A 19,008-nucleotide genomic window follows, 5' to 3' on the forward strand; every position below is an offset into this window, starting at 1 on the left:
ACAGAAACGGCTAAACCACATGTTAAGATACAGAAACATATAAAACGGTCAAGGAAACATAAAATAGTCAGTAGAAAAAAATCGAACAAGAAGTCAACATCTAAACTGAAAAAGAAAAAAACTTTCAAAAGGAAAATCAGAAACGATTATTCTGATAGTGTGTGGAATATCAAAAAGAGAAAGAAGTAATCATGTCTTTTTTGAGCGGGGATAATAAGGATATTGGACAACCTCAGGAATTATCTATTTTTGCATCTCCTCCTAATCAAGTAGCTGTTGAAAAAGTAACATACACGGAAGAACGACCTATTTCGAATTTAATCAATGATTCTACCCCCATAGAAATAGTTGTTTCTGGAGCTGGAAATGATTATATAGATTTAAGAAAAAGTCGTCTATATGTCAAAATGCAAATTTTAAAATCAGATGGAACTAAGCTAGTAGATGATGAAAAAACAGGTATCATTAATTTACCGTTGCAGAGTATGTTTTCACACATTGATATTTACATGAACAATAAGCTTATATCAATAAATTCCAACAATTATCCTTGGAAAGCCTATTTCAAGACGATACTTTCTTCTGGAAACGATGAACAGAATTCACAACTTCAAAGCCAACTCTTCATGAAAGACGATGACCCTATGGACTCTGTGAGTCTCAATTCCGGTATAGTTAACAGAATGCAATTTACACAAGATTCAAGAGTATTCGAGTTAGAAGGAAATTTATTGGAAGATGCACTTCAACTGGATAAATATCTTATAAGTGGTGTCGATATCTACATGAAACTTTTCAGATCAAATGTTCCCTTTCTACTCATGTCTGAAGAAATTTCGCCAAGTTACAAAGTCAAAATTTTGGATGTGTTTTATAGAACCGCGAGAGTCAAATTGGACCCGGGAGTTATAATGAACCATCGAAACGAAATACAAAAATCACCAGCCCAATACATGATCACTAGAAGTCACGTTATACAAAATGTAATTCCTAAGGGGTCAACTGATTTTTTTTGGGATGCAATGTTTCCGAAAGCTCTTCCATCAAAAGTAGTAATTGGGCTAGTTTCCCAAAAAGCTGCAAATGGAGATTATACTGCTAATCCGTTTAATTTTCAACATTTCAACATGACAAACGTTACTATGAAAGTGAATGGCGTGGAGGTTTATGGGTCTCCATTGAGTTTGGATTTTGGAGTAAACAGAAATTACGCAGCAGCATACGTTAGACTTTTCGAAATCAGTGATAAATGGCTTAAAGACATGGGATTGAACATATCATTAGCAGACTTTGGTAAAGGATACACATTCATTGTGTTCTCTTTAGATCCATGTGATTTTCAGGAAGATTATCTGAATTTAGTGAAACACGGTAATGCACGCTTAGAAATCAGATTCGGATCGGCTACATCAGAGATTATAAATTGTCTGTGCTATTATCAATCCCAAGCCATTTTAACTTGTGACGAGACAAGAGACATCAAGATAGTGGAACCATGAATACAGAACAGTTGTCAAAGCTACTAAGAACATTGAAAGGTTTAAATGAAACAGTGATTAACATTACAGCGGTAAATGTACTCCCCGATGCAATCATTAAACATTTTCCACAACTATATATCATTAATACAGATCCATTTCCCAATCCAGGAAAACACTGGATATGTGTTATTTTCTATAATACATCAACATCAGAATATTTTGATAGTCTTGGAAAAGACCCTGGAACCTACAGTAAAGACCTTGTGAGATTTATTGAAAACAACAGTAACAAGGACAAGTGTATTTCTATTCCGAAACAAGTTCAATCTAATTCGTCTGATATTTGTGGACTTTATGTTGTTTTTTTTGCAATAATGAGAATTTGTTTTAACATTTCTATCAATAATGTATATGATATGTTTTTTTCGGAAAATTTTTATGTAAACGATGACTTTGTCAAATCATATTTTAAACAGCTTTAAATAAATACATAAATACATATATTCTTGTTTTTTTCTCCCTGTTGAAGACAGCATGAATAATATTTCTCATTACTTACCTATTAATATCTAGTTTTCGTCGTCATTGCTTGAATTAATGTTGTGGGAGTCCAATTTATACTGTAGTTCCAAATGTTAAAATTAACCTAAGGGTTATATGTAGGGGGGCTTAAATTTATATTGTGTATTGCATATGTTACAATTAGCCAGCGGTTAGATGACACGATTACAGCGTTATGATGAGTCATCATATAATACATGACGCCATTGGGGGTTATTCTTATGTACCAATTAGACTTCGAGTTATGTGACACAATTTTTTTTTAACTCATGTATGACGTCAATGGGTGCTATAAAAAGATGAGTCAGCATTAATATATGGGTGCTATAAAATATATGACGTCATGAATTCATGATAGGAACATGGGTGATAAAGATTAGGATGAGTCAGCATTAATGTATGGGTGCTATAAAATGTATGACGTCATGACATCATGATATTATGTCATTTGAGATTATGTAAGATTATATAACTTGGGGGTCTTAATTTTTTTTTGGGGGGTCCAAAAACCCCCTATAGTAGTAATAGCTATATATCTATACGAACTTTCAACAATATTATACTCATATTCATAATAAAATGTGCGCTTGTCTCTGCAAGTGGCGTCTCCCATGTAAGAGTTTGTGGTTATTTGATAAATATTTTATGTTCGTTTGAGTTTACGAATTATAATTTAATATACAAATCATTGCTTTCTGTAAATTATATAAACTTACCACAGGCACTTTTCTCAGAATAAAACATCCTGTATTTTCTTCTGAGACAAGTGCCTGTGAGTGGTACGTGGTATTTTTATGATGTTAACTTGAAATTTGGACAAAACTAAAGTCAATATTGATATGCACTTAGAAATGTTCAAAGAACAGCTTGAATTCGTTACTGCCGTTGAGTGAGAGATATATCAGTCAGTATATTTTCGCATGTTTGAGTCTTGATGTCAAAATACAAAACGTAAAATTTACAATCTAATTAAAATTAAATCCTTTAATTGCTCCTGTTCTGATATGTCGCGCATCATGACATATCAGAACAGGAGCAATTAAAGGATTTAATTTTAATTAGATTGTAAAATTCAATAATTTTAACCACCCCCCTAAAAAAAAAAAAAACTGAAACCAAACTGTGATAAAAAAACACAGAATGAGATATTTTCTCACGTTTATTTGCCAAGTGATACTTAGATTAAGGTTCCTTAAGTTTCAAACCAACATCATGCAAAGTTTTTTGTACAGTCATACAAGTAATGGTCGTAAATAGAAAGCAGTATGAAATTCAAACATAAAAACAAATAGGGTGTTGATTTTTTTCTTGTGATTTTTATCTTATTTTCTGGTTGAACCCTGCTTTTTTTTTTTTAAAGCAGCCAAATTGTGAACGTGTAAGTTCACAATGTCACATTCAACAAGAGACATGTCAGTTTGTCACCCTGCCTGGAAAGATTTTTCTGACGTCGACCCGATCAGTTTTTGCTTTTGACCTAAGTGCATAAAATATAGAAATTCAGGTGTCAGTGATATTTCATTTGGTTATGCCTCATGAAAACATACCCGATACCCGTTTATCTTTTTAGAAAGTCTGGATTGATTAGTGTAAACTTTATACTTTGTATAATTATGTGTTTATTTCCTTTCTTTATTCAGTTCTATGTGGGATCAATGATTCATGAATGCTCGGCTCGTAAACAAAGTTGAACATACTTCAATTAAATGCATTACATTATTACTAGTGAAGAAGTCCGGGGAAGGGGGAAAGGTCCCCCTCCCATTACTTTTTGGCTACAAAAAGAAATGAAAGACGACAGTGCCTAACTCCTAGACTATTATCATATATGCTTAACTTGTCACTTTACGAAGTTTGCCCTTAGTTGAGTCCACTACTAGACCACTGATATTCATATCTCCAGTGAGAGGACACTTGTACAATGAAAGTAAAAAAACAAACTATAAGTGTGTGTTTTTTAATTACTATAGCTAGAAACTGAATGACCAATATCATAAGTCTCTATAAAAAGAAGACGTGATATGATTGCCAATCTCGTCCCATAAAAAGTTTACTGACCGTGTATACTGAGTATAAACCGGAGAGTCACTGACTGCCTGTATTCAGATCATAACAGTCAAGGGGACATATCTCTAACTTTTAATTTACTTATTGTGAAACAAGCACAAAAAAGAAATAAATTCGCAACATAAAAAGTTAAACACATGTAAAAATGAAACTGATTTACTGAAATATATGTCCTTCAGAGTTTAAAAAATATGCATGTTATATTGGCCACTGGACGTTTAGCAATCATCAATCAAATAGTTAATGAGAGAAATTCAGAGAATAAAATAAAAGAATGTATGTGTTTCTATAACATAGGTATACAACTCAAAATTGCCTTAATATTGCATATGGCAATTTAGTTTTTGGTTATATTGGTTTCAAAGTTACCCAAATCGAAACGAAATATTCATATTCCAACGATTTCCCGTGGTATTAAGCGAAGATCATACTTCGCTTACAATTTTCCACTGCAAAAATGTTAATAACTGAGATCATTCATTTAGGAGTTTTAAAAGGGAACGGTCTAGATCTGCAACTTGTTTTTTTTTATGTAAATGAAGAAGACAGTGGTGACTGCTGTAACCATATTTTGACTATTTTGATGCGACTGTCATACAAGTGAGAGGTTTAGCGCTATAAAACCAGGTTCAATCCACCATTTTCTACATTTGAAAAGTCAGGAATATGACAGTTGTTGTCCATTCGTTTTATGTGTTTTATCATTTGATTTTTGCATTTGATTAGGCACTTTCCGTTGTGAATTTTCCTCGGAGTTCAGTATTTTTGTGATTTTACTTTTATTTAGAGCAATCGAACAGTTTGGCGAGTTATAGGGAAGTTTGTGAGTGAGACAAGTGATAGATGTCGACTTCTCCTTTGTCTAAGGTCAAAACATACAAAGGGAGAATTGTGAAAGAAACCAAAGGATAAAGTCCTGACATCAACTTCATGAGTGTTGGATTTTACAATCATATATACGTTTCACAACGATTTTAAGCGACTAAATGTAGAAATGCAACACCTCGCAGTCATATTTCGTCAAAGAACTGTAAATTGAAAATGTTAGAACCAATTTACATTACAAAAAAGAATTGATATTATATATGCAACTTTGTCATGCGATTTGGGAAAAACCAACAACGTGTACACATTTAATTTATTGTAGATCAATTTTCCTTTTAAATTTCTTTTGTTAAAGCGTTTTGAAAAGAATTTTCTGCTCCGATTCACTGAAAATCGGTACATTTGGACTTCCTTGTTGAGGTAGTTCCAAATTATTCTGGATCCATAATTCAACGTTGCAAGATGTCCAAACTATCAATAATTTGCATTTTGTTGGTGATTATTGTCATCAGTGTTGATGTTGAAGGCCATAAAAGGTATTTTTTCCCCTAATATTTCAATTGAACATAGTAATTTAAAGAGATATATTCGCTTTTTTAATATTGGTTTTGCTTTAACAGAGAATATTTTTGAAGTTGATATACAACATACAATATACTTTTAAAAATTCTATGTATCTATATTACTTTTGTATCAATATCCATTTCAAAAACTTCAATCACTACTGTACATTTTTAGCGGCACTTTTGATTGATAACTAGAACATTTTACGTTTTTTGTTTGTAAACTGTTGAACTGATTACTAATAGAATGGCACACACATCAGAAATGTGTGAAGTAAGGAGGGAACGCAAACAAAAGCGATATCAATGGTCTTTCATCAGGATCTTCGTCCTTTAAGAACTATAATCTAAATGACAGATTTTCGAATACAAGGAGATGACGGAAATCATCATGTGCACTTCTTTTGTAGTTTTCATATAAATTATTCACGTTTTATTTAGACTCAAAGTGGTTTAAAGGTTTAACCAATGTTAATTGTTGAAGATTTTTACCTCCCAAGTTGGCCATTTGAAGAAGAATAAAAAAAGATACCAGATTTTTTTAGTTTTTAAAGCACCATTAAATGAACAGCAAGTGTAATGAGAGGATTAGTAATTACCTCGTTTTTTTGCATAAACTCCTTCCAAGATGAACCGTGTTTTCTTGTAATTATGAAAAATTAAGACAGTCATCGTCAGTACGAATAGTTCTAAATTTGTTCGTCAAAATATGGTTATATTTGTGCAAATGCAGAATTAAATGATATACCAAGCACTCATTATGTATATAGTATAATGTATACCTATTGACTGGGTATGAGTGGAATAGTAATAAACTTACTATTCCACGAATATTCAGTCAGTAAGTATTTTATTATATCGAAAAAGGCAACAGACCATAAATGGCGGTGTAAAATCAACTATTAAAAAGAAGAAACCAAACCATAACGTTTACTTCATAGATATTTTCAAATGCTAAGGATACGTCTTGCACTGAAGTCAACCCTTTACTAGATACACTAGGTAAAACACGACGTCGTTATTTTCAAGATCCCCCAATCGCGTAGCGGCATTTAAAATTCCGCGAAATATTATGACTCTTGCAGTCAAATAGTTTCACCCAGGTCCAATAGTTGGAAATTTTTGACCGGTCCAATAGTTCAAAGCTTGTAATTTGAAAAATAGTGAAAATATTGTGTACTTATTTTATATAGAAAATTATAACTGAGTTATAATAATACTTTGTATTTATCTCTATACCAATGTAATTTGGTTTGTTGAGAATTCTTTAAAGATAAAAAATATGATATAAAGCTGGATAATCAAGTTGCTTCATTTTACGTATTCAAGTATTGTAAACATAGTCAAAGTGTTGAAATTGGATAAGTGCACATTAAATCAACTATCAGTCTACTTTTGGGACAAGTAAACAAACCTTTTCAGAGTTCAAAGATTTGATTGATTTAAAAATCCCAAAAAATGAAATACAATATTTACATTTTTTCTAATATTTGCAGTCAAACAGATATATCACGATTTATTGCTACGTTTTAATTTGAGTTTACATTTTCTTTTTTTTCTTTTTGACTTCTATTTCTATTTCTAGCCATTAACATATTGTTTGTTATGTTTCATAAGATAGAAAAAGGAATTTGGCGATAAGATAGATAGAAAATGATACTTTTTGCAATGGAGAAAATCGAAACACAGTCGCCACAAATCATAAATTGTCATTGCATTGAATAAGATAGACGATTAGAACATAGTATTTCCATTTTGAGAACGAAATAAACAGTACAAAATTAATCTTTACTTAAGGAACTTTGCAAATTCAAAACTTTCCCTTGTTAAATATTACAGGGAACTGTAAACAGAATATTAATCAACTCATTTTCTGAACACACAACAAAATATATCATGTCACTGTTTCACGTTTGAGTATGAAAAGAATCCATTTCAAGTACAGCCCATATTTCAGTCACAATCAATTTCTTTTGTAAACTTAAATTTTTGACGTTTATATAACTTAAAATAAACCTTCTTATATATATGTCATATATGTCTTGGACGTGTACCATACAAGATGTGTAAACTACCAATAATTTGTATTTTGTTGGTGAGTATTTTCATCAGTGTTGAAATTGACGGCCACAGAAGGTAAATTTTAATCAACAGTAACATTTAATTTTTGTATTAAATTTGAAAACAACGTCATTATTTTGTTTGTGAAATAATGATTTTGCTAAATTACATTTGCTGCTGAAGTCATTATGTACATATGATATGTTGGTTTAATATTTGGCTTATTGTTGATAAGTTGAAATACTCTCAACTTTTGCGGAGGACCCCCTATTTTCAAAATTCCAGTGTAGATTTAAAAATAATTAATTGGCATTTTTGGAATTGAAATGTTTATTTTTTGTTAGTTACCATTTTAGCTCATGCAGTCGTTTCTTGGGTTAAAAGCAACATTTATGGCTTTCTTTTAAACCAAAGAACTAGGTAAAATAAAATATCATTTAACAAAAAAATATTTGTCTTGTTTATAAACAAAAGTGTATTTATACATTGTTGCAGAAAAGTTTAAAAAAAGTACACCGAGTATATATAATAGAAACATAATGACCTTAAAGCATAAACATTAAATTACAATTTGAATTTGAATACCCGTGAAGTAATGTGACAAGAACGGTTCAGCATGTCAAGTTTAAAAAAATAATCTTAGATCAAATTTGAGATAGCGTATTGTAAGTTTGTAATTTGATAAATTTCAATTACTTGGTACAATTTAATTTAAATGTAGTGTACTACTATAAAGCATTACTATGTCTTTATCATAATCGGTCAAAAGAATATTGTAACGAATTATCTGTCATTGTAATTTTAATTTTGAATTCAGGTTAAAAAAAAAAGCAAGTGTCATATTAGCGTTTTTAATTATTCAGAATATATAAAACTCTAAAAGAACATTTATACTATACCCCGTACATTTTTTGAATCATATTTTCTATTTTACTAAGTAATTTGTATGAAGAAGAGTAAAGCCCATACCGCATATTCAGCTTTATCAAGTGCATGTTTTCACGTTTTAAAGCTAGATTCACTTGTCTCTCGTATCTTTGTCAGTTTTTATGCGTCATAAATAGACGGCGAAGGTTTCTTATCTTCACGTCGTTTTTATTCAGTTTGTTTATTTTTCAATAACTTTTACAGAGGCGGTAGAAAGAACGGCAAAGGCAAAGAAACTGAGTGAGTATTTTGAATTCTTAAGAGTTTATAAGATTTTAATATGGTACATATAATTTCTTAATCGACCATTAGTTTTGTAAGAAGAAAATATTATTTTCATAAAGTACATCAAAGTGAATCGATCTCTGTCTTTCAGATTGATTGATTAAGTTTTACTTCCTTAGTGTCCAGTGGCAAATATATTCATGCATATTCGGGCTGAGAACAATTGATACAAATAAATGAAGGTTCTGATTGTCACTGGAGGATAGGGGTTGAACATATGCCTTAGATTAAGCCACACATCAACTTACTAAGTTAAGATTGAAATCAGCCAATTTTCGCCGACGGTTTGTACAAACAGTTCAATGTATAAGTTGACCAAACTTATAGTTTAAAATTGGCAATCTGTTCAGAGAGATAACTACAATATATCTGCAGTGCATTTAAATTTTATAAAAAAACAGCTTAAATCATGATGTTGTTAATTCTAATGGCTCTCGAATTTAAGCAGATATAAGTTTTTCGAAACTGATCAGTACGACTTCTCATCCCAATATGCTCTCTGTTTTATGCATGTATTATTTCTGACAATATTATGTTCCTATTAGAATAGCGAAGTAGAATATAAGCGACGTTTTTCTATTATGAAAATACTAAAAAATGTTGTGATCAAGTTTGTTATCTATTAAACAGCATTGATGTTTTGAATTTTACTAGCATTTATATATGTTATCTTTATTTTTCAGGACAGAAGTTGGTGAGAGTAGCGAGTGAGTTTCTTTATCCGTCTTATATTCCTTTTTTTAATCCAAACACTTGCATTTTTATGCACATTTCCTAGGTCAGTTGTCTAGTAATTGTTGTTTGTTGTTTTGGTTCATATTTGTTTATCGGTTCAAATATAATATTCTGTTAAAGACCGATATATTTATATGTGACCGTTGGTTTTCCTGTTTAATTGTTTTACACTTTTCATATAGGGCCCTTTACAGCTTTCTTTATTCGGTGTGATCCAAGGCTCCGTCTTTATATGAATTGCGACTTTGATGGAGAGTGGTCTCGTAGGTTTCTTATTCATTCTAAGATATATTTTGTTAATGTTTGGCTCTTTTACAGATCTTGTCTTTATTACTAATATCTTAAGTTTGTTGTTCATCTTGAAAATTATTGATAGCCTGGAACTGTAGCCAATGCCTAGTGATATAATTTCTATTAATTTTCAAATATAACTGACTTCAAAATTCAGAATGAACCAATATGACAAAGAGGGACCACTATTTCCTGCTCCAACAGGTACACTCGTCGCGTTATCAAGTGATTACGCACCATCAAACACCAAAAGATCAAACAACAAACTTATACAAAATAAATGCATAAGAAAAGTCTTATAGTCATAATTTTCTTAATAGAAAACAAATAAATGAAAACTTGTATCTATTTAAAGCAAGAAAAATGAGAACAACTGTAAAAAAGGCAACCTCTAAAGGTATTTATACTTCATGTGGCTGGATGCGAAGCACCACGACTGATTAAAGCAAAGTCGTAATTTAGAAAACACGATTCTTTTTTTATTTGTAGAAAAAGTCCTGGTAGTCCAAAGAAGGATAAACAACAAACTGGGTAAGTGTGTTGTTCGGTGTTTATTGAAATTTGATAATAGGATAGAGGATGGAAACGGGGAATGTGTCAAAGAGACAAGAAACCCATCAAACAGCACAAATAAAGTCAACAGTAGTATACCACTATTCAAAAGTCATAAATCGATTGAGAGTAAAAAATTCAGGTTACAAACTAAAGCCGAGGAAAACTCATCAACTATAAGAGGAAAACAACAGAAGCACTGAAGTGCAACAAAAAGCAGCAAGAAAGAGTTCAAGACCACCAATATGTCTTCAACACAGCGAGAATATCCCGCACCTTGAGGCTGACTGCAGCTGTTCCATTAACAATACGGTTTATTAGTTCAGCAAAATGGACGCCACACTAAACTTCGAAACAAACAAAGGAACCACATCTAAAAAATTAACACGACTAACAAATGTTTGAGGTTCCTGACTTGGGACAGTCGCAAACATGTTTTGAGAGATCACCACCTTCTCTCTGTACCCTTAGCAACTGTAGAAAAAACAAACACACAGCAATTCACACAGTTATATTCAATTCACAAGAAGTTTGTTTTAAAAGAAATATTTCTGTATGTAAATTAAAAGTACTGCAGACGAACAGCTGGCATAGTCAATAGTCACTTGCAAATGCATTTTTTAACTTACGACGCAGCAACTCTTTAACTCAAGACTGTTATTTAGATTCTAATGCACTGCAAAAATAAATGGTACATATATTTTAAATAAATGTACTGATAACTTTAACATTTTACATTTTTACATTTAACACTGTGATATTCATCCACACATAATTATAAAAAAAATCATCATTTGTTTGTATACCTACTGAAGAATTTTCTGTTTCGATTACAGCAGTAATGCAGCTAAAAAAGGAAAAAGGTAATGAAGTATAGGTAATCTAGCTTTCAACCAACATTTTGATTTTTCAGGAACACGTATTTCATTCATATTAATTTTTTTTCTGAAATGTTTGAATTCTAATTTTAGTACTATGCATAAAACTATTTATATAAATAAAAACTAAATTTAAAACGAAGATTTGTAATTATTAATCAATGGTTTTGATTTAAATTTGTATCCACAGATTTATCTGTAGGTTATCGATCGTGGCACCCTATATCTAGTGGTAATATACCTAGTTTGTTTTATACGATTTTGTAACATCACCCTAGGCAAAATTATGTTTCGGCCACTACTAAACAATCTCTTTTTCAAACGTAATCATACAGAAAATAACATAAAACGTAATACATATTAAGTACTTCATATACCAACAATTTCAAATATAAAAACATATAAAAAAATTTGTACTGACTATGTTTCTCCTTCCTTTTTACAGCGGAAGAAAAGGCAAAGGAAACAAGAAACGGTATAATTATGTAGATCTTTTACATGGGTTAAAGAATTAATGACTAAAATCTAAGTGATAAGCAAATCAGAATTCGAAGTCGTAAAACAAGGATATTTAGAGAAATTGTAACCTTCAAAATAATTTTCTTAAACAAAATCGTTCTGTAAACATTCTGTAACTTAAAAGAACTAAGTACTTCATTAACCAAACACGCCAATTTATGGAGGTGGAAATGAATTTAAAGGCAATATAAAAACATCGGAGAGGACCACATCAGCACTGTTCATTTTTATCTCCTTTATTTTACAGCGGAAGGAAAGGCAGAAGAAACAAGAAACGGTAAAGTAATATAGATCGTTGACACCCACATCGGTTGTAAAAGTGATAACATTGTTGTACAAAGAGCATTCTAAATGGTACAAGTTGAAGTAGTCTTACTTTGAAATTTGTAAACGCTATTCAGATTTGATTTACCGTTATTTAAAATATGTGTAAAAGATGATCACGGACATGTTTCAGTGTTGTAACCAAACCCCATCGAACTGTATTCAACAATCCTTGAATTTCATTGGTCAATATCAATATCGAAGTGCCAACTAATAAGAGGATGATACCTTTTTGAACTGTCCATACCGCGATAGCGACCCTGTGCTGTAAAAGATGAAAACAACACTTTTAAATTGCATACGTTCGAAGAAGATTTTCCTTGATGAACCTTCATCATGAACACTTAAAGCCGCCAATTTGAAAGTCATGATTTTATAAGAACCGAAACATTTGCATAACTATAGATATACCCTTGACTACCAAACCCCAAGATTTAAATATAGGAATTTCTGTTGTTTGTAATAATTGACATATGTTCCACCCTCGTTGGATTGTTTCGACCAATCGATCACAGACAGTAAAAGCTCATTCAATAGCTCACCGTTGGAATGATTGTTAACAATTAAAGCTTACTCACGGTTAATTAAGAAACCATATGACAAACTTCAATGATATTCGTAATTGCTTCGTAATATCAATATTAATATTTTACAGACGATGTCAATGTAAAGTTGCTTCTGTGAAGACCCTCAGCAAATGTAGAAAAAATGGAAGAAGGAGGACATGTTCAAAGTCAGTATTAATTGTTTTCATTTAATCTACGGAATAATTGCATAGTTATATACTTATCATTTTTAGGAGCTTTCAATAATATAAACGACTGTCATATCTAAACACAAACAAATCTTAAACAATTATACCGTTGGCTATTTTTTATATTGTGAATATTTTTATCTGTGCATCCGAAAACTCCCATGTTTAATTGAAGTTCTTCATTTATGAGTTCCGAAATTAAAAAAAAAATAATAGAAGACTATCTCTTATTTTAATAATAGTCATTTTTAATAGTGTGTTTCTTTCATTGTAATAATTATCTCAGTGACTGCCAAAAACAGTCATTTTAATATAAAAGAGACAAATATGTAATTCAAATATGTATGTTACTTACTAATTAAACTTACTTATAAAATAATAATTTTAATAACAATAAATGTGTTTCCATAATATTGTTATTTACATGTGTGATAACTGTATCTACAGGGTGAAACAGTACTTCTTTACGAAAAAACAATGCAACTACCCATTTGATGGTATGTAATTTTACAAATTTATATTCCATGTTAAGCAAATCTCTTCTATTCAGGTATACATTAGATACCTTACACTTTTTGACAATTACAGATTGTTTTCCCTATCTATGATATATATCCATTGTATGAGAATAGTGATACATTAAGAGTTATTCCGTTTTGAGAAACATCATAATATATAGTCTATAGGATCTACAAAGGATGTAATCGGGTATCGCAGTATTTAAAACCATAAACGCAAATAGCAGAACAGTTCGTATTTATTTGTAAAATATTGATTCTGCTCTAAAAATAACCCGCATGGTTTAATTCAGAAATTTGTTCTTTCAAAAACAGATGATATGATTCCTGGAGCCTTATTTTCATAAGATATTTATGAAAGAGGCGGCTGTTTATAAGGCAACTTTTGAAGCTAGTTTTTATGGTAAAGAAAGTCTTTTTTGACTCAATCATGACTATGCTGGCACCAATATATAAGGCTATTGGATATCTGCTTCACAATTTCGACAAAAACAAGCATGACACAAAGTTTGTTGTAATAAAGTTCCTTTTTTTATTTCGTTCTTTTTTTATCCAGTCTATGGACTTTATTCCAATCCTCACATTTCATAAATTTGGATTATAGATTTAAATGCTGGAGAGACTGATGATTCTGGATCAAATGACGGACCAGATGACGGGACAGATCCTAACGATGGAACAGGATCAGACGATGACACGGGATCTAACGATGGAACTGGATCGGACGATGGGAATGACGATGGAGCAGGAACTGGCGGTGGACTTGAGGTAGACCCGGGCGAAACACTACCTGGAGATGGAGTAGACGACGACCAAGTCGACATCATTCTGATAGGTGACTGCACGGATACTGAAAACCCAGAGTGTGAGTATACAAAAAAGTATCCAGAAGATATTTGAATTCTAAATCATCTTTGTTTGACATTACCAATAATTGTCAGTACGAGATATTTACTAGTTTGAATATATGGTCTTGCTTATAAAATGTATGGACTTTTGTAATGAGCTTTTAACTTTTATTTCATAATCAAATATCATTTACGTCGTATCATGATAAAACTAACACAAAAAATTACCATATGGTTATCATTGTAGATGCGTTGGAAAAATGTGCTGCCAGTATCAAACAAGACCCACCACTGTATTACTTAGAGACCAGCTGTTCTACGCATTTCATCCAGTGTGGTGAGCATGGAGGCGCAGATATAAAACCATGTGCACCTGAGACTGAATGGTGTCAACAAAAGTTAACATGTGACCATGTCGGCAGTTGTAATACTTAATTATATACTATTAGGTATGATATGTTTCCATGTAAATAATCATCTAATTAGTTATCAAAAGTACCAGGATTATAATTTTATACGCCAGACGCGCGTTTCGTCTACATAAGACTCATCAGTGACGCTCAGATCAAAATAGTTAAAAAGCCAAACAAATACAAAGTTGAAGAGCATTGAGGACCCAAAATTCCAAAAAGTTGTGCCAAATACGGCTAAGGTAATCTACTCCTGGGGTAAGAAAATCCTTAGTTTTTCGAAAAATTCAAAGTTTTGTAAACAGAAAATTTATAAAAATGACCATATAATTGATATTCATGTCAACACCGAAGTGCTGACTACTGGGCTGGTGATACCCTCGGGGACGAAACGTCCACCAGCAGTGCCATCGACCCAGTGGTGTAAATAGTTATCAAAAGTACCAGGATTATAATTTTATACGCCAGACGCGCGTTTCGTCTACATAAGACTCATCAGTGACGCTCAGATCAAAATAGTTAAAAAGCCAAACAAATACAAAGTTGAAGAGCATTGAGGACCCAAAATTCCAAAAAGTTGTGCCAAATACGGCTAAGGTAATCTACTCCTGGGGTAAGAAAATCCTTAGTTTTTCGAAAAATTCAAAGTTTTGTAAACAGAAAATTTATAAAAATGACCATATAATTGATATTCATGTCAACACCGAAGTGCTGACTACTTGGCTGGTGATACCCTCGGGGACGAAACGTCCACCAGCAGTGGCATCGACCCAGTGGTGTAAATAGTTATCAAAAGTACCAGGATTATAATTTTATACGCCAGACGCGCTTTTCGTCTACATAAGACTCATCAGTGACGCTCAGATCAAAATAGTTAAAAAGCCAAACAAATACAAAGTTGAAGAGCATTGAGGACCCAAAATTCCAAAAAGTTGTGCCAAATACGGCTAAGGTAATCTACTCCTGGGGTAAGAAAATCCTTAGTTTTTCGAAAAATTCAAAGTTTTGTAAACAGAAAATTTATAAAAATGACCATATAATTGATATTCATGTCAACACCGAAGTGCTGACTACTGGGCTGGTGATACCCTCGGGGACGAAACGTCCACCAGCAGTGGCATCGACCCAGTGGTGTAAATAGTTATCAAAAGTACCAGGATTATAATTTTATACGCCAGACGCGCGTTTCGTCTACATAAGACTCATCAGTGACGCTCAGATCAAAATAGTTAAAAAGCCAAACAAATACAAAGTTGAAGAGCATTGAGGACACAAAATTCCAAAAAGTTGTGCCAAATACGGCTAAGGTAATCTACTCCTGGGGTAAGAAAATCCTTAAAAATGGCTACACTATAAGTTCTAAAATACACAAATACACGATACTTTGGACGTCATAAGCCCCCAAAATCCAAAACGAAATATAAGAGTCAAATGAATTCCTGGTGGCTTTATTCAGAAATTGTCCTTCAATGGAACTCATTACGATAAGCAAAACGTCCTCCGGAACGACTCTCTTTTGGTTATGCTTACTGTTTAAACTTTCCAAAGTAATAACAGCATTGCATGATGGGTATAACACAAATACAAAACTCTAAGGCAAATTAAAAAAAAGGAAGTCAATAATAACTGACAAAACCAAACGTTATCAATCAACGGAATAAAGTATAAATGTTAACACCAGTTCACAGCCGATTTGAATATTTATAACGAACTTTCAATTTATCTTCCTGGTTTGTTCTCATTTTGTACTGTTAAACCATTGTCCCAAGTTATGGGGTACGGTAGGCGCCTTCAATATATTTAAATCTGCCACATTTCTTATGAGACTGTCCCAAGTCAGGAGCACGTTATTAAGTGGTTGTCGTTGATTTATATCTGTCAGGAATGTTTACAATATTATACCCTTTCTATGAATTGGAAGTAAACGAAAAAAGGGAAAAACACCTTTTCCTTATCTCACTCAATGTTTGAACGTTGATCAAGTTTAGAGGAAACAAACGTTAAATGATATGAAAATAAATTGTTGGCCTTTGACTTCTGCTCTTTGGTCGGGTTGTTGTCTCTGTGACAGTTTCCCCATTTCCATTATCAATTTTAAGTACTGTAAAACTATAAAAATCACGATCAATGATAGCATGATTCCAATCGGAGCGAGACCGGTTTGTTAACAGGAGAAGCGTATCGTGTGTCAGCCCTCTTGCGATTCCACATGTTCCTATCAGAATTTTACAATAGTAGAAACTAGTGGAAGTTCGATACTTAATAGTTAAACTTGTTTTTTTTCTTTCCATATGTGTGTTGTTTCCTTTTTATTATCACATTGAAACAGACCTTTTTCAACTTCAGTTCTTTCAATCAATAAAACGCATGAAATACTAGTATTGTTAAAACCATTTCTTTTGTATAATATGCTTATTTTCTCTTCTTTCAGAACGTAGAGAGTGAACTTCATCGATATGTACATATTAAAATGTAAATTATAGTTTTACCTGACTTGTGATATATGAATATGTCAGAAAATTAACTTTAATTGATCATCGTATTTTCATCTCATGATTGTCTTATATTAGAAATCAAGTGTGCATATTCTACATTGTAATAATAAACATATTTTTGCAGTTCTGTGTCATTATATTTTTATATTCCAAACAAAATGTAGGAAATGAGGTAAAACGCACAAAACTCTAATATACAACAATAACGGGTTATTTTTAAGTGTGCACCACATTGTTTATGTCATTTCGAATCGACAGAAAACATATTACATTTATTTTTTATAATTTAATTCTATATTACATTTTGAACTGGAGTAAATCATGAAAAACGTTGACGACGTCACGGTCACATGACAAAATTATGTCAATGAGCTGATTAATAAAACACCGTCAACCAATCAGAAGACGCGTTACATCCAAAATTAATTATTAGCAATAAGAAAATTGGTAAAATTAGCATTTTTCTTACAAAAACATATTTTGTATTATTCAGGGACATTTCCCGACAATCTGCTTTCTGTGTGTGTTGCGTTTCGGTGTTGTGTCGTTGTTCTCTTCTTATATTTAATGTGTTTCCGTCGGTTTTAGTTTGTTACCCCGATTTTGTTTTTTGTCCATGGATTTATGAGTTTTGAACAGCGGTATACTACTGTTGCCTTTATTTATTGTAAATATATAATACCTCAGTTCTTCGTTATGTCTGTATCTGGACATGCAGGATCTAAATCAGTTTTAATTAAGGTCACCTACTTCATACATTGATACAAAAAATTAAAACACGATATCAATTTTATGCGTCCGAGGAGCTTTTCTGGATTTACCTCCATCAGGATCGATCAAAGCCGAATATTTGAAATATTTGAAAGTAAAAGATGTATAAGGACTAGAAGTGTTGAAGTTCTTTAAACCAAAAAGGACATAAAAAATATCCACATCCATCGATGGCCAAGTTTGCCTGAGGGAGTTGAAACCTTAGTTTCTGTACAATTTCATAATTTATAAACGGACAATTTAAGATATTTTGTTGTTAATCATGTCATGTCCACCAGTAGAGGTATCGACTTAGTGCTGTAAAAATCAAGATGAAATCAAGTTTTCAATTTCTAGCGTCCGATTTCCTTAAAGTTATAAATCACTAACATACATGTATACCGAATTTTTATCTATCTTATATTGATCGTGAAATCTAATGCTATAGAGTACAGTTTAATTACTATGATGTCATACTCTGCCATTTGTTAGATGTTTCATTTTTTTTCTGTTACAAATATGAAACTTTATTAGTAATTCCTTAAAACAAAAAATTAACTAGGCATCTTATTTTAGTGAGGCAAAATAATTGAGCCGAGCGAAGCGAGGCGAAATTTTTTTTGGAGGGTATGAAATGAATGGTGCAAAATCCTGCATTCTACGCATTTTTAGAGAGTTTGATAATGTTCTGAATTTGGACACTTTTTACATAATTTTTTCATATTTTAAGACTTTTACTAACACAAAATTTTTAAAAACTTCATTTAAATTTATATGTAAGATAATCATCGAAATATCACTGATTTGAGTCTGCTGTCAGAACATAGAACAAACATCGATTCAGTAGAGTTTGCCAAATTTTTCTAATGCCGGTTCAGTCAAATCGTTTCAGAATCATAATTTGGTCTGCCGATATCCTTATCGCGATAAAAATGGAGCATGGCAAGACCGCACAATCTCTCGCCACTCATGCATGCTCTTTTCCAAGTTTTCAGTGGTTTCAGGGCAGTTTGTGTTTCTAGATGTGGCACATTATCATAAACATAATGATCAATGTCTTCTTCCAATTCCTTCTCCATCAGCAATTCGGTAGCAGCATCGGTAGTAACAGTTTTGTTTGCAAAAGGAAGTTAAACTTTTCTATAAGCACCATCATACAGTCGC

At 32.1% G+C, this 19,008-nt stretch overlaps 2 protein-coding genes across 11 annotated transcripts; both read left to right on the forward strand.

Moving 5' to 3' along the window:
• The first annotated feature begins 407 nt into the window (after window positions 1-407).
• LOC134719643 (uncharacterized protein F54H12.2-like) lies at window positions 408-1,499 on the forward strand. The gene has a single exon (XM_063582653.1). The coding sequence runs from the start codon at window positions 408-410 to the stop codon at window positions 1,497-1,499; it is 1,092 nt and encodes a 363-aa protein (XP_063438723.1).
• A 3,842-nt stretch (window positions 1,500-5,341) lies between these two features.
• Window positions 5,342-17,217, forward strand: LOC134724875 (protein qua-1-like). Of its 10 annotated transcripts, none has more exons than XM_063588187.1 (12): window positions 5,342-5,470; window positions 8,690-8,725; window positions 9,454-9,477; window positions 10,286-10,327; window positions 11,185-11,211; window positions 11,672-11,701; window positions 11,993-12,022; window positions 12,725-12,802; window positions 13,271-13,320; window positions 13,946-14,206; window positions 14,437-14,638; window positions 17,031-17,217. In XM_063588187.1, exons 1-11 carry the CDS (start codon window positions 5,397-5,399, stop codon window positions 14,622-14,624), a joined length of 840 nt encoding a protein of 279 aa, XP_063444257.1. In that variant the 5' UTR covers window positions 5,342-5,396; the 3' UTR covers window positions 14,625-14,638; window positions 17,031-17,217. The 10 variants fall into 10 exon arrangements, with proteins under 10 accessions (XP_063444257.1, XP_063444275.1, XP_063444282.1 ...); XM_063588205.1 differs by having other exon boundaries at window positions 11,188-11,211; XM_063588196.1 differs by lacking the exon at window positions 5,342-5,470 and adding an exon at window positions 7,551-7,633.
• Window positions 17,218-19,008: the final 1,791 nt, after the last annotated feature.

This window comes from Mytilus trossulus, chromosome 1, assembly GCF_036588685.1.
Source record: "Mytilus trossulus isolate FHL-02 chromosome 1, PNRI_Mtr1.1.1.hap1, whole genome shotgun sequence".
NCBI lineage: Eukaryota > Metazoa > Mollusca > Bivalvia > Mytilida > Mytilidae > Mytilus > Mytilus trossulus.